Source organism: Malaya genurostris, chromosome 3 (assembly GCF_030247185.1).
Source record: "Malaya genurostris strain Urasoe2022 chromosome 3, Malgen_1.1, whole genome shotgun sequence".
Taxonomy (NCBI): Eukaryota; Metazoa; Arthropoda; class Insecta; order Diptera; family Culicidae; genus Malaya; species Malaya genurostris.
Genome location: NC_080572.1, coordinates 119,630,586 through 119,644,937, shown reverse-complemented (window position 1 = coordinate 119,644,937; position 14,352 = coordinate 119,630,586). Strand labels below are relative to the sequence as shown.

The 14,352-nt window shown below is 35.9% G+C and overlaps 1 protein-coding gene across 3 annotated transcripts in view; it reads right to left on the bottom strand.

Moving 5' to 3' along the window:
• Positions 1-14,352, bottom strand: part of LOC131435075 (uncharacterized) — a 397,241-nt gene that overhangs the window by 83,800 nt on the left and 299,089 nt on the right. Inside the window, exon 2 of one of the 3 annotated variants that reach the window (XM_058602577.1) lies at positions 3,141-3,170. The exons of the other annotated variants lie outside the window; for them this stretch is intronic. Coding sequence (XP_058458560.1) covers positions 3,141-3,170 — 30 coding nt within the window. The remainder of the gene's footprint in view (positions 1-3,140; positions 3,171-14,352) is intronic. 3 annotated transcript variants of the gene reach the window in all.

The window sequence follows — 14,352 nt, the reverse complement described above, 5'->3', positions numbered from 1 at the left end:
TCCCGGTTTCCGGTTCCGAATAGATAAGAAAAACTTCAAAAACGGAATTTACTTCGATTTCTCAGCAACGGATTAACCGATTTTCACAAATCTCAATTCAAATTAATGATCTTATTGTTTTAAAAGATACTGCGCAATTCAATCCAGATCCGACTTCCGCTTCCAAGCATGAAGAGCGATGAGTGTACAAACTTTCAAATTATCATACAAAATGACGATGCAAATCCAGTACGTATCGATACGTGCTGGTACGAAAAAAGAAAACACCACCGCATTTGCGAACGAAACACACAGCGTGCTTTATTCAATTTCGTATAGCGTCTACAAGCGAACGAAAAGATAACGAAAACTTAAAACGTTTTCAAAATACAACCGAATTCAAATTCTCTATTCTATTCTTCTATATAGCATAATGATGAAACTTTGGTTAACTAATAATTTTATGCAAGGTGCACAAAAACATTTTGATTTGATTTGATGAGTAAAGACGAAACGTAAAAGTAAAATCAAAGCCTCATCTTTGTTTGTGACAGTCTCATTCGTAAAAGATCGCATCCAAAACAAACGAAGAGAGACGCAGCATTTTCGTCTCTCACTATAACAAAAGAGAGTACCAATACCAACGTCACTCATTCCTCTACGATAATACGGAACGAAACGAACGCTTGCTGACGAAAATCAGTCAAATTTAAATTCTCATTCTTTTTTCGATATAATGGAAATCTGTGAAGTTATTCTATAAAGAGTATCAAAATATGATAAATCAAAATATTTCATACTCCAAAACCTCTTTGGTAATTGTGAATCATTTTCTGCCAATATCGATCCTCAAAACTTTATCGAGTCATTATCGATCCTCAAAACTTCGGTTCAATATCGATACTGCACAGTATACGATTTTAACTGAGAACCGAAATGGACTAGTAAACAAAAGAAAGGATACAATTTTGAATCTACTATTCCGCTTTTGTCGATGTCGGAGGTGAAAGTGACATTTATTTTGTGTAATTTTCGTCTATTTGTGATAATGGAAATGATTTTTATTAGCTCTGGATGAAACACATACTTGGAATTAAAAAGAATTTTTCAAACGGCTGTAATCGAAAACTGACAAGTCCTACAAAAAAGTTTTTTTCGAGTGATTTTTACAAAATTAGTCAAGTTCTCGAATAAAAACAAGAAAAAATTCTAATCGATTCCTACACTGAAGAAAAATTCGATTTTAAATATTTAAAGTCGATTTGTAAAAAAAACCATTTCTTATTTGGATAAAATTTTTTTACAAGATGGGTCCTGAGATAATTATGACTTGCGATGATTTAGTTTTCGATAAAATTACACTGAAAAAAATCAGTTTGGAGAATCTTTAAAAATCCAAAAGAATTTGTAGTGGAAAGTGCAGCAAACCATTAATCAAACACCGAGATCGGTGTATTGATAAAGGTTAAAAATAATTATATTCCGTATGTCAAGAGGATTCAAATTATATTCAGCGCAATTCTGTTCAGCTCAGATTCTACTAAGCACTGCTAATAAAATTACAAATAAACAATGCTTGATTTTTTATATTATATTGGTTCTAAGTGATTTCCATGTTTACTGAAAAGTCCTGTGGACGAGAATCATGGCTGACAGGGTCTATGCAAAGTACTACTTGCTGGCTACACGATTGCTTTTTCCACAAAGGCATTTACATTTTTACTTTGAACCTTTGAAAAATATGAAAATTTTTGCTGTAGAATGAAACCAACACAAAATCTTAAACTATGTGTCTTAAATTTTAACACGTATTCTACACCTTACATCCTCATGCAATCGAAACATAATAGAGCAATCAACGGAACTCATGCTCTTATCTAGCTAGCGAAATAGAACGGACGTTGGTAATAATATTCTTCATAACTCCTATCGCATGATGATACATATGTATGGAACTGTGATTGCAATCTTTTAAATTCTCATACGTACGCAAAACACGCCCACTATTAGGTGAACAAAAACACTTTACACTACAGCGTAATTCTGTCCGTTAGATAGAACGCATTCATCAACGAGACAAAATGCGATTGTGTTAAAAATGAATATGAATGATGCATAATTTTTCCTCCGCATTAGTGCCTACCACCTACCATCGCCCAGTTCAACCCATGAGTCACATCTCCCGGTTGCTCTTATTATGGCCCAAAGGGGAAAATTCTCGAAAAAAAGCCATAGACAAACAAGCCACTGACTAAGGACAGAGAAAGCAATACCCACTCAGTTGGATGGGATGAGAAGACCGTCGTTGATGAAAAAAGGATGTGACAAAACACGCTAGAGAATTACTGTAGAAGGTTTCTGTTCCTGCATTTTAGCTCCGATGTAGAACCCGGAAAATTTTACGGGTACTGACTGCTCCTTGTGTCTGATGTGTATCACAGCCGGAATCAGAGAAGGTTGTCTTGTGGCCTAACCACTCTAGCAAATACGTTTGATATATTGAGATGTAGACGGAACGTTGCTGTAATACGATACCTGAGTCAAGTCCTGGCGGTGGAGTCAATAATGCAACCTCATAGTCCGGAGAGCGAGGTGAAAATGGAGAAAGCCTCCACTCATGTGTCTTAGAAGTAGAGCTACGGGAGGATGTTCTAGCACTGCTGGTACGAAATGGTGATGAAAATGGATAGCGGGAATAATAATGAGATGTTTTGACAGCTGCGGTTCAGTTAGCATCAATTAGGATCAGGTTGCCTGAAAACGTCGAAAACGCAGACCGAGGGTAAAATGGGAATCTGCTGATTGTGTCATAAATATTAAATTGACAACATGCGAACGGAACATTTAGCGAGCACGGAAAAAAGGGTCGGCGGTCAATATTTGTTCACGCAATCAGTGCAATTAGGACCAATATGTATCGTTGTTGTAAGTTGTAGCTGAGAAATCGAATGTTATTATGTAGTCCGATGTTAAACGGCTAAATACATTTGACATAACCATGACTTTTGAGAAGCCATAAATATATTTGTTTTTAAACAAACATAATGGTATTGAGCTCCAGGTATTTCGACATCTAGAATCTGTAAAATAATTTAAATCTATAAAACTAGTCTTGAAACCATATGGGCTTGAAATTATATGAATACTTTTTTTCTGCTTACCAAAATTGTGTCAAGTGGTTTGAAGCTAACCTGCAAAGAAATCGAAACAAAAAAAATATTAGAAAACTATTTTTTTCACATGCTGACGGTACTTCAATAGTGATCAGTTTCGGTTCAAGCATCGCAGAGAAATCGAAGTGAATTTAGTTTTAGGAGTTTTTCTTCTCCATTTTCGGTGCTCTCGGAACAGGAAAAGAGGGGACCAGTAGTGCCGAATTAAGTTTTCATGCAATAATGAATTAAGTTATCACGCTTTAGCTCCGTCGCCGGATGTCGGATCCAGATAAAATGTTCCACAAATTTTAAGGATATTATAAGAACGTTCATTTGAATTTTAGTTTACGAAAATCGGTTGAGTTGTTCCAGAGATAATTGAGTGTAAAATTTTTCTCAAATTTTCACCTATTACCATATAACTCTGGAACCGGAAACATTCAAATGAAATTCAATAGCAAGCTATGGGACCATAATTCCTTTTATTTGAATCTTAGTTTGTGAAAATCGGTTCAGCCATCTCTGAAAAAAGTGAGTGCATATTTTTTTCATTTTTTTGGTACATATCATCCTATATCTCCGGAACCGGAAGTCGGATTGGAATGAAATTCAATAGCAGGCTATGGGAATATGATACCTTTCATTTGAATCTTTGTTTGTGAAAATCGGTTCAGCCATCTCTGAGAAAAGTGAGTGCATATTTTTGTTACATTCACACACACACGGACGGACACACACACACACGGACGGACACACACACAGACATTTGCTCAGTTCGTCGAGCTGAGTCGAATGGTATATGACATTCGGCCCTCCGAGCCTCGGTTAAAAAGTCGATTTTCACAGTGATTGCATAGCCTTTCTATATGAGAAAGGCAAAACACGGTTTGATAGCTTTCAATGACTATACATTTATTTGAAATTTTTACGAAAAATAATTTCGTTCAAATGGCCTCGCGGCTGGCTAAAAAGTAACCTATCCGATCCACCCTCATTTTGAATAAATTTCAATAGTTTCTGGTCTTATGTCATCAATTGCAACTTGAGTTTCGTGCTTGAGGTCTTCAATTATTACTGGATGGTTGGCGTAACATTTATCTTTAATCGCTCCCCAAAGAAAATAATCCGTCGTCAAATCGCAGCTTCTCAGAAGCCAATTCACATAACCATTTCTGCTGATTATTCGATTTTCAAAGATTGTTCGCAGAACATTGATTGTTTCGTTGGCTGTATGGCACGTAGCTCCGTCCTGTGCAAACATTTTTCATAAATAAATTTCATAAATCAACCTCTCAAATAAATGTATAATCATTGCAATCTATTAAACCGTTTTTATATTGTTGCATTTTAAAATTCGAATTTTTTCGTGGAACACTCTAGGTAAAGCTAGTGTTCCTTCAGATCATTCCGTTAAATATTGGTTTTAGGAGTTTGTGCGGATCAAAACTGCATTGCGACGAATTTCGCTACAACAGGCTTCCCGAAGAGATTTCCCAGGGAAATTTTAGACAATACATGAAATGGTGCAGGCAGACCGTAAATTGAAGGTGCGCTAACTGACAGATGCCACAAGAATTGGTACTGAGCGCTAATGTTATATTTTGGGCTACAGATGAAAAAAATATCCTGTTGCTGGGTGCCACGTACACCGGAACACGAATGAGAGCCTGCTTCGAAAATGTATTTGCCCATGCTTATGCATAACTGTTGATAAAATCAGAATCCACCATCACACACCATAGAACAAATTAAGCACTCGGAAAGGCACTCCGAAGCGAAGGCTCGATCTGACGAAAAACTCATGGTGTTGGCTTCCTGGTATTGTTATGGTCATTCGGACGAAAACAGCGGTCGAGAGGTTGTAGAGCACACACGGATCGAATCATTCAGAAGACATTGAAGCATGGAGGCAGTAATATCCGGTAATGTTCGCGTGGTATGGAGTAAGGGATCATGACAGCGGATGTACACATCGACTTTCTCTAGTGTCTAGCCAGAAAACCAACAATATATTTCAACCGAGCAATTGCGTTTTTCAAGCTGTAGGGTTATCTTAACAAAGTGTACAAGACATCAGTAACCAACAAAACTATTTTGAGGATCTGAAAAAAACGTTATAACATATTGTTTCGGAATACCTCAAGGAGCTCATACCAACCAAAAGCTGTACCAACTTTCGGAAGATCGTACCACTTGTATCGTAGTCCTCTACGAGATTCGAAGGAACTCGAGAATGTCCCTGATACTCGGACGTAACACATCACTCTATCCATTGTTGCTTTGACCAATCATGTCAGTCTATTCGGAAAACCCTTTTTGTGCATAATTTGTCACCCTATTTGTAAATGGGACATCCTTCCATCCATTTCTGAATTAGAAGAAATAAAACTTATATGCAAGGCCGTTGAGAGAAAATTCGGGCCTGGTAGAACGGCAATCCCAAGTAACCGTAACGCATTATACCCTATGATCAAAAAAGAACCGGAATTTTCATTTTAAAATTCCCGCGCTTGTCCAATCGGTAAACTTTTATTCTCTCAACGTTGGCAACACTTTTATACACATTCTGTCAAATTTTGACGCATATCGTACGATTAGTTTTTGTTTGGCGTCTATACAAAGAAGTTGAAAAATTTTCGTGTGGCGATTTTTATAATGGATGAAAATTTAGAACAACGTGCGTGCATCAAATTTGGTGTTGCAAATGGATTTAAGTATTCCGAAACGTTGAAAATGTTAGAAAATGCCTTTGGTGGATCGTGTCTAGGAAAAACACAGGCATACGAGTGGTATAAACGCTTCAAAGGTGGTCGTACAAGCTTGGATCATGATGAGATCCCTGGCCACCCAACAACATCTGTTACTGAAGAAAACATTGAATCGGCGAAGCAAATCGTGTTGCAAAATCGTTCTGTGCCGATTAGAGAGATTGATGTGTTGTTGGGCATCTCTTATGGATCAGCCGAGCACATTTTAACTGATGTTTTGGGTTTGAAACGCGTCGCTTCTCGGCTGGTGCCAAAAAAGCTGAATTTCATTTAAAAACAGCGTCGTGTTGATGTGGCCAAAGAGATGATTTCCAACGCAGATAGTGACCCCACATTCATCGAATGCATCATAACTCGTGATGAGGTGTGGATCTATGAATATGACGTCGAAACCGCACAACAATCGACCGAATGGCGCTTCGAAGGCAAGCCGTTGTTCTAAATTTTCATCCATTATAAAAATCGCCACACGACAATTTTTCAACTTTTGTATAGACGCCAAACAAAAACTAATCGTATGATATGCGTCAAAATTTGACAAAATGTGTATAAAAGTGTTGCCAACGTTGAGAGAATAAAAGTTTACCGATTGGACAAGCGCGGGAATTTTAAAATGAAAATTCCGGTTCTTTTTTGATCATAAGGTATACCTACATTAATTCCACCTTATATAAATTCAGTGCGACTCGCCATAAATGCCATGAAACATTAAGAACTTTTATAATGTAAATATAAAGTGGAAATGGGCACTTATACGACTAATAAAAGATTATATGTGTATATCATGTTAATTGCATTCATAATGCTGAAATACAGTATATAATTCTTCTTTATCGATTCAATCATTGCATCTAAAAACACAATAAACAATCTAAAATAAAAATCAATCCTTTTATATACACTGCGAATGTACGCAAAACAGATATAGGACCATTTCTGCGTATGTCTGCTTGATATTTGTTTATGTAATGTATGTAGGACTTGTAACTTAAGATGTTATGAAACATCACCAATTCATTGAAAAACTTGAAAAATAATTTAGAATTTGTGAACGGCACATATTTTTCTTTCCATTACACGTATGAAGTATTTTTCGAGATCGAACATTTAACTTTATCTATTTTTTTAGTATATACTCATTCCTGATCTTTGGGTCACGGTAACATGCATTTGTAGTTTGGTAGCCTTTACACTCTTCTCTGTTAATAAATCTGTACATATTCTGCAATCTGCTCTATGTAAGCAAATGTCGGTAATACATTTTACTTCTGTTTTATCGACAACTATTATGTTTACAAACAATGTTAAGTTTAGACTAGTTTTAAGTTGTAGATTTTTTCTACCTCTACTAATGCATTGATTTAATGTAGCAATTCAATTTCTATGCACTGTTATCGTTAATGTTTGATTGCAATGAAATATAGCATTGAATGCGACAATAAGCTGTTGTTGTTATATTTTGAATGCAAATTTAATGCACGCTGCTTCAGAGCATGTTGAATAGATGTGCTTCTACATGAACGATGTTATACTAAAGTTGTAAACGTGCAATGATATAATGCATATGGTTACTTGGGATGTTACGAGTCACAAACAGTCTCAAACAGTTTTGAGAAATTTCTTAAAAATTGAGAATTAAACGGTGTGTAATAATGTGAAAAATGAAATATTTTTTTACTATGTTTGATTGTTTTACTGGAACAAGCTTAAATCTATTTCCTAGCATATGAAACAATATCATGACCGCCTAAATGTGATTACGATTCGGTCAGTTTATGGTCACACTTTTGATTTCAACACCTTGCCGTCGTGGTGATAATGCAAATACCTATCCCAGAACTGTTTCGGCAATACGTCTAAAAACCCCAATCCACAATTTATGAAAACAATCTTAATTTACGGAAGAGTTAAGCCCAATTAAACCATCGACTGGCACACTTGGGAGGATCAACAATCAACAGGATTCAATCTGCTAAACTGCTCGCTGTGGAAAAGATTTATGAAGCCGTAACAATTCACATTAACTACGTTGGAATCAAAACAAGCCAACCGGAATGAGCTCCGTGTGCCACTACAGTATCATTCGAAGTCACTGCGTGTAGGGACAGCCAGCAACCAGCGGAAGTCGAACCGTACTCAAACGGTGTAACTTTGTTTACTTGTGGAAATGAAGCGAAAACGAGACCATCACCGCCCCTAGCCTAGATCATCATAAAGGCTATAGCAAGATAAGCATGTGAAATCTGCCCCCAAAGGGAATTCATATTGTTATATCACATTCGAAAGGATATAGACTGGAAACAATTTTCTCAAAGTTTTAACCCTTTAACTGCCATATTGACGGAGCTAGGGTGGTTCTATTGATTTTTATTTTATTTGATTTTTGAAGAAATTGCTCCTCCGAAAAATTTGAAAAAAATCAGGTATGTTTAAGGTATTATGGGGATGCTTTACAATTTTTTTCAAAATTTTTGAATATGTATTACCTTCATTAAAAAATACTAGAAAATTTTGAAACATATTTTTTCTCTCTTCCAATTTTTGCACCACCCTGGATTTTTTAGTGATAAATAAAGAATTTTTGGACATGTTAAAATGGTATATTTTCATATTTTTTAAAAATGTGGACGACCAAAAAATTTGATTTTTTCTAAAAAATCAATAACAGTCGACCATGCGTTCCCATCAAATTCTGAGAGAAGGAAACGCATGGTGCTTTATCTTAGCAGTTTCTAGTAGTAGTCGACCATGCGTTCCCATAAAGTTCTCTTAAAAGGGAAACGCATGGTGCTTTGTTCTAGCAGTTTATGATGCAACTCAAGCGCAGGGCTTAGAAATCAAACTAACGAAAAGAAGGAAATGAGTATCAACCTTTGCATAATACATACACGATCATACTTCGGGTACAACCTAGAAAGCTACAAAGCAAGAACTTACTGGTATGTGGTTTATATATGAATGGTAGTAATATATGAACGTTGCGAGTATCACACATATGCAGTTCGGTTACGGCAGTCAAGAACTAGAGCGAGTGACTGTATATAATTCGATGATTCGATAATGTTTCATGAAATGGTCAAATCGTTTTGCACTTTTGGGTTTTCTGTTTGCCAGCTCTGTACATTTAACTAAATACATAGCGAGTTGAAACAGCAGTGAATTGAATTTTTCTTTTTTATATTGGTGTCAAACAAAAGTGGCCACTGATGAAGGTTGGAATCGATTTCTTATAATTGTTTTTCCATAAATACGTTTATTTCTTAAGGCAATTTACCTAAGTTGTTCTTCGCCGTAGCATCACTTTTACATAGAATTCTTATCCTAATATAATACTAATATAGTCACAAAAATTTGAGTTTAATAAAGCATATTCCTCTCATTTTTTAAATATCATTTTATTAGAACCAAACGATGAACTGCTATAAATTATAAAATAAGCTGAAATTTTTATACATTTTGTTGTTGATTGTTGTTGGAGTTTCTTAACAGCACATCATTTTTAATAAAATTTTGCTATTGGATGAACTAATGGACGCAGTAGGAGTCAGAACTAAGACTCAAAAGGGTCAATTATTAAATTGAAACTTCAATTGTCTTTATGAAATGATTAAGAAGTTCCATGTAATAAAGGTCACGAAAAAATTTCTGAAAATTATTGACTGTATTATTCATTTAAATAGGAAATGGGATAAAAATGTTATAACAATACATTGCTGTTTCAATGCACACATTTTCTCTCTGATTCTTTTCGTTTATTCTATAGAATTATCATCGTCACTTGGTAGCTGTTCTGACAATATTTTCGCCGGTCTCACAATTCTGGATAAAAACCGAGTATAAGGAAGGGTAGTGAATAATGGCGGCCTCATGTGAACAGCAACCAACAGTTCTATTGCCAATAACACATTCACAGCAACGGCGCTGGATTCCCAAATATCCAGTCGAATTTGTAGTGTACTCGATATAGTACTTGTAAGCTTTTAAAAATGAGACTTATTACCGGTCCGAATAGCTTTTTTGTGATCTGTGTGTCTCAATTGGGTCATCTCGTGATAAAGCTTTAAATCCAATATTTCTTGGCAGAACATCCTTTTCAATAGCTTCTATTCCAGAGCTACGATATTCCGATACTTGTTGCTCTCGTTCCAATCCAAGGATTGATAATATTATCTTATTATAACTTCCCGTTCGCAATTTGAACAAAATTATTAAACCTGTGAAAACCTGGAAGCGTTCCTCTGAGAGTGAAAATCACTTACTGAGTTAATTATGTATTTTCAGATATTTTCTGGAAAATATGGAGCTTTCTACACAATATACCCAAAAATTAAAGAGATCGATTCAGCGAATCAAGTTTTTTAATAGACGATGAATGCTTGACTTGATATTATGCAAAGGTTAAAACAAAAACGAAAAATAACGCATCACTATTTTTTATATATGTTGTTGTTTCAAATTTTAGAATAAATATAAAAATATATAGCGCTATCAGTCTACAAACCATGAAAACCATCATGAAGATATTCGATTCACGTTTTCAAACACAAAATTCCAACTTTATCTCTATCATACATTTTTCCAGAAAACTATAGACATCCCTCGATAACATACCTTTATGATAACTTTTGACACTGTAATGAAATTTTCATTCTTTCTTTCATTATTTTTTCTTTACATCCATCAGCAACACGTAAAAAACTGACACCCGCTCTAGTTCTTGACTGCCATAACCGAATTTCATATGTGTAATACTCGCGACGTTCATGTATTACTACCATTCATATATGAACCACATACCAGTAAGTTCTTGCTTTGTAGCTTTCTAGGTTGTACCCGGAGTATGATCGAGTATGTATTATGCAAAGGTTGATACTCATTTCCTCCTTTTCGTTACTTTGATTTCTAAGCCCTGCACTTGAGTTGCATCATAAACTACTAGAACAAAGCACCATGCGTTTCCATTTTAAGAGAACATTATGGGAACGCATGGTCGACTACTACTAGAAACTGCTATGATAAAGCACCATGCGTTCCCTTCTCTCAGAATTTGATGGGAACGCATGGTCGACTGTTATTGATTTTTTAGAAAAAATCAAATTTTTTGGTCGTCCACATTTTTAAAAAATATGAAAATATACCATTTTAACATGTCCAAAAATTCTTTATTTATCACTAAAAAATCCAGGGTGGTGCAAAAATTGGAAGAGAGAAAAAATATGTTTCAAAATTTTCTAGTATTTTTTAATGAAAGAAATACATCTTCAGAAATTTTGAAAAAAATTGTAAAGCATCCCCATAATGCCTTAAATATGCCTGATTTTTTTCAAATTTTTCGGAGGAGTAGTTTCTTCAAAAATCAAATAAAATAAAAATCAATAGAACCACCCTAGCTCCGTCAATATGGCAGTTAAAGGGTTGAAACTTTGAGAAAATTGTTTACAGTCTATGACCTTTCGAATGTGGTATAACGATATGAATTCCCTTTGGGGGCAGATTTTGCTTGCTTATCCTGCTATAGCCTTTCGCATCCGCATATTAATTGAAGAGTTGGCAGTCGTTTCTCATTCCGAAAACGCACCGCCGTCACGACCTGGCCGGATGACGGAATAAGACCTACAACACAGTTGGTCCATGCTTTCCTAAGTATAGCTCTTGAGTTGTCTGGTGTTATCAAACCTTCTGGTCGGTGGGTGGATGGTGGTAAAACAAATAAACACAAGAGCATCCTTTATATGCACCGGAACAAAATTTCCGATTCCGCCGGCCGGTCAGACGATATAAATGAAAGATAATGAATAGCAATTTCGTGTTTAAAGACGGGTTCGGCATACCTCGAGCTAGCGGAAGTCCTCGAACGGTTTGCAGGCGTGTGTATGTTAGAGCAATAAGTATGATTTATTGTTGTACAAACCACTTTGTAGGTGGGATTCGTCCTTGTTGAAATTCTTCGCCTCGACGATAGAATTAACTTTTCAACTGGTGTAATCACGTACGTACTGCAGTTCTACCCGTTCAAGAAAGGGTATTTATTTTCATCCCATTCTTATTTTTCTGTTGGAGTTAGGGCATAAAATTTTCGGAACTGTCGTATCTAAAAAGGCTTCAGTCTCCGATAAAATTCGTCGCTTTGGAGCATGCTAAATGGATTTTCAATGCTCTTTTTTGATCTTATCACAATATAAGAACGATTTTTCGATGGTCATCGGTTTTCATGAGTTAAAAATGTCCTTTAATCTTGTAATCGTATCCGATTCGACATTTTAACGAACACATTTCAAACATTCCAGATGAAAGGATTTAAGCTTAATGGAAAATTGTTGTTTCCATCTGAGAATCGGGCAGATGAAAGGTTATTTGATAGTCATCTTTTTGATGATAGTCCCCGGGATGGAAATCATTTCCTCATAGACTGACTGCAAAACAATTAAATTCTTCTATTCGAATACGATTTGTGTTTGAATAGAACAACCGTTGCTATTTTCAACTCTGTATTTTCTTTACTGGAAGTCGTTGATGCTTTGAGTTGAAGAATAAGGTGAAAAATCTAATTTCTATTCGATTTCGTAGAAAACAGGTTGCAAATAAGTACAATACTGTACAAACTCCCCTCAACTCCTCGGGCGAAACGACAAACGAGATCTCCATGGTTCCAAACTTCGGAATGGCAATGTTAATTGATTGGTTCGTTCTGGGGGGAATTATAAATAGGCAACACTTGGAGCTGAAGCCTATTCAACTCGGCAGTCATCAATCGTCAGGTTGAACGGTTCGTTAGAGAAACGTGCGTCATGTTAATTGAGTAGGTTCAATTTCGAGGCTTCCCATTCTTATTAGCAAGCATTATATTAATAGAATTCGGTGCGGTTTGGGCGCTCTGAAAACGTTATAGGAAATTTCCTGGTTCCTTCGATATTACGAAACGTGAGAAGAAAACTAGAAAATGATGGTTTTTCTTGGAATGTAATGACCAGAAACACAGTAACTTTATCGACAGAACGGATTTACCTCACACTACGACTTGTTCAAACTCTGTTTTCAGAATATTATCAGCCAGACACTGTTAAAAGGGTAATGGGTGGCCTTTAGTTAAATTTCGGACATCAAAGTAATAACAGCAAAAAAAAGCTGCACATAATTCAACAAAGCCGGTTATTTATTTTAGAATGATAGAGAACAATGTATCATTTGTTAACGATAGAATTTGCATTACGCCTTTCTCATATAGAAATGCTATACAATCACTGCGAAAACCAACTTTCGAGTGTCATATACCATTCGACTCAGTATGTCGAGATCACAAAATGTCTGTGTGATTAAGTTTGTGTATGTCTGTGTGTATGTGACAAAGAATGTCACTCAATTTTCTCGAAGATCGCGAAAGGTCTTATGGTCCAAAAGTCTGCTATTGAATTTCATCCTTATCTGACAATTTTCTCTGAAATTTCTTAACCGATTGCATAAACTAAGATGCAAATAAAAAGACTTGAAGTTCTTTAAAAAGTTCCCAAAAAGTGAATCTAGATCCGACTTCAGGTTTCGGTGTTAGAGCGCGATAAGGTAAAAATTTTCATTTTCATGAGTATTTTTTCACAAGCGATGGCGAAAGAAGGTGCAAATTTTTATAAAATTTACTGGTCAATTTATCTAGTTGACAGACCTTGTTAGTAAATGGATTTATAAACCTACTTTGGGACTATTAGTCCCCGGCTTCCGGTTTCGAAAGCACCGATAATAACGAAGAATAGCTCCCAAAACGGAACTAACTTCGATTTTTCAACAACGGTTACACCGATTTTCACAAATCTTGATTTAGACTGAAGCTCTCATTGCCGTAAAAGGTACTGTGCAATTTCATCCAGATCCGAGTTGCGGTTCCAAAATTATATGGCGATGAGTGTCCAAACTTTCAAACCGCCATACAAAAAGACGATGCAAAACCGCTTCGTGCTGGTACGGAAGAAGGAAACACCACCGCCTTTCGAACGAAGTACACTAAGGTCTCTTTTTACACGGTTTTTTTCGCACGGTTTTTTTATACACGGCTTTCTTTACACGGATTCCGGAATTAACACGGTTTTTATTTACACGGTTTTCGCAATTAACACGGTTTCTGATGAGAGTTTAAAAAGAACTGTCATTTGTTTTTTTTTTGAGAAAAATTCAAAAAAGGAAACAGGTTGCCTATAAGAAAACGATTATGAGAGTTAATTTAAAGTTTGAAAGTTAACTAAAATCATTCATTCAACAATTCACGGGAGTATTGACTGTCGTTCCTTAAAATGATTAATCAGTCTTCAGATCTTGAACCCCTGTCGTAAATTACACGACAACGTCTCTTCCGCTCAGTTGTGATGTATGATGTCAGCATCGTCATTGATATCATCGAGAATTTCGGAGCGTTGAAGAACTAGTCAAATTTACTTCAACTCTTCATCATATCGAGCAGTACA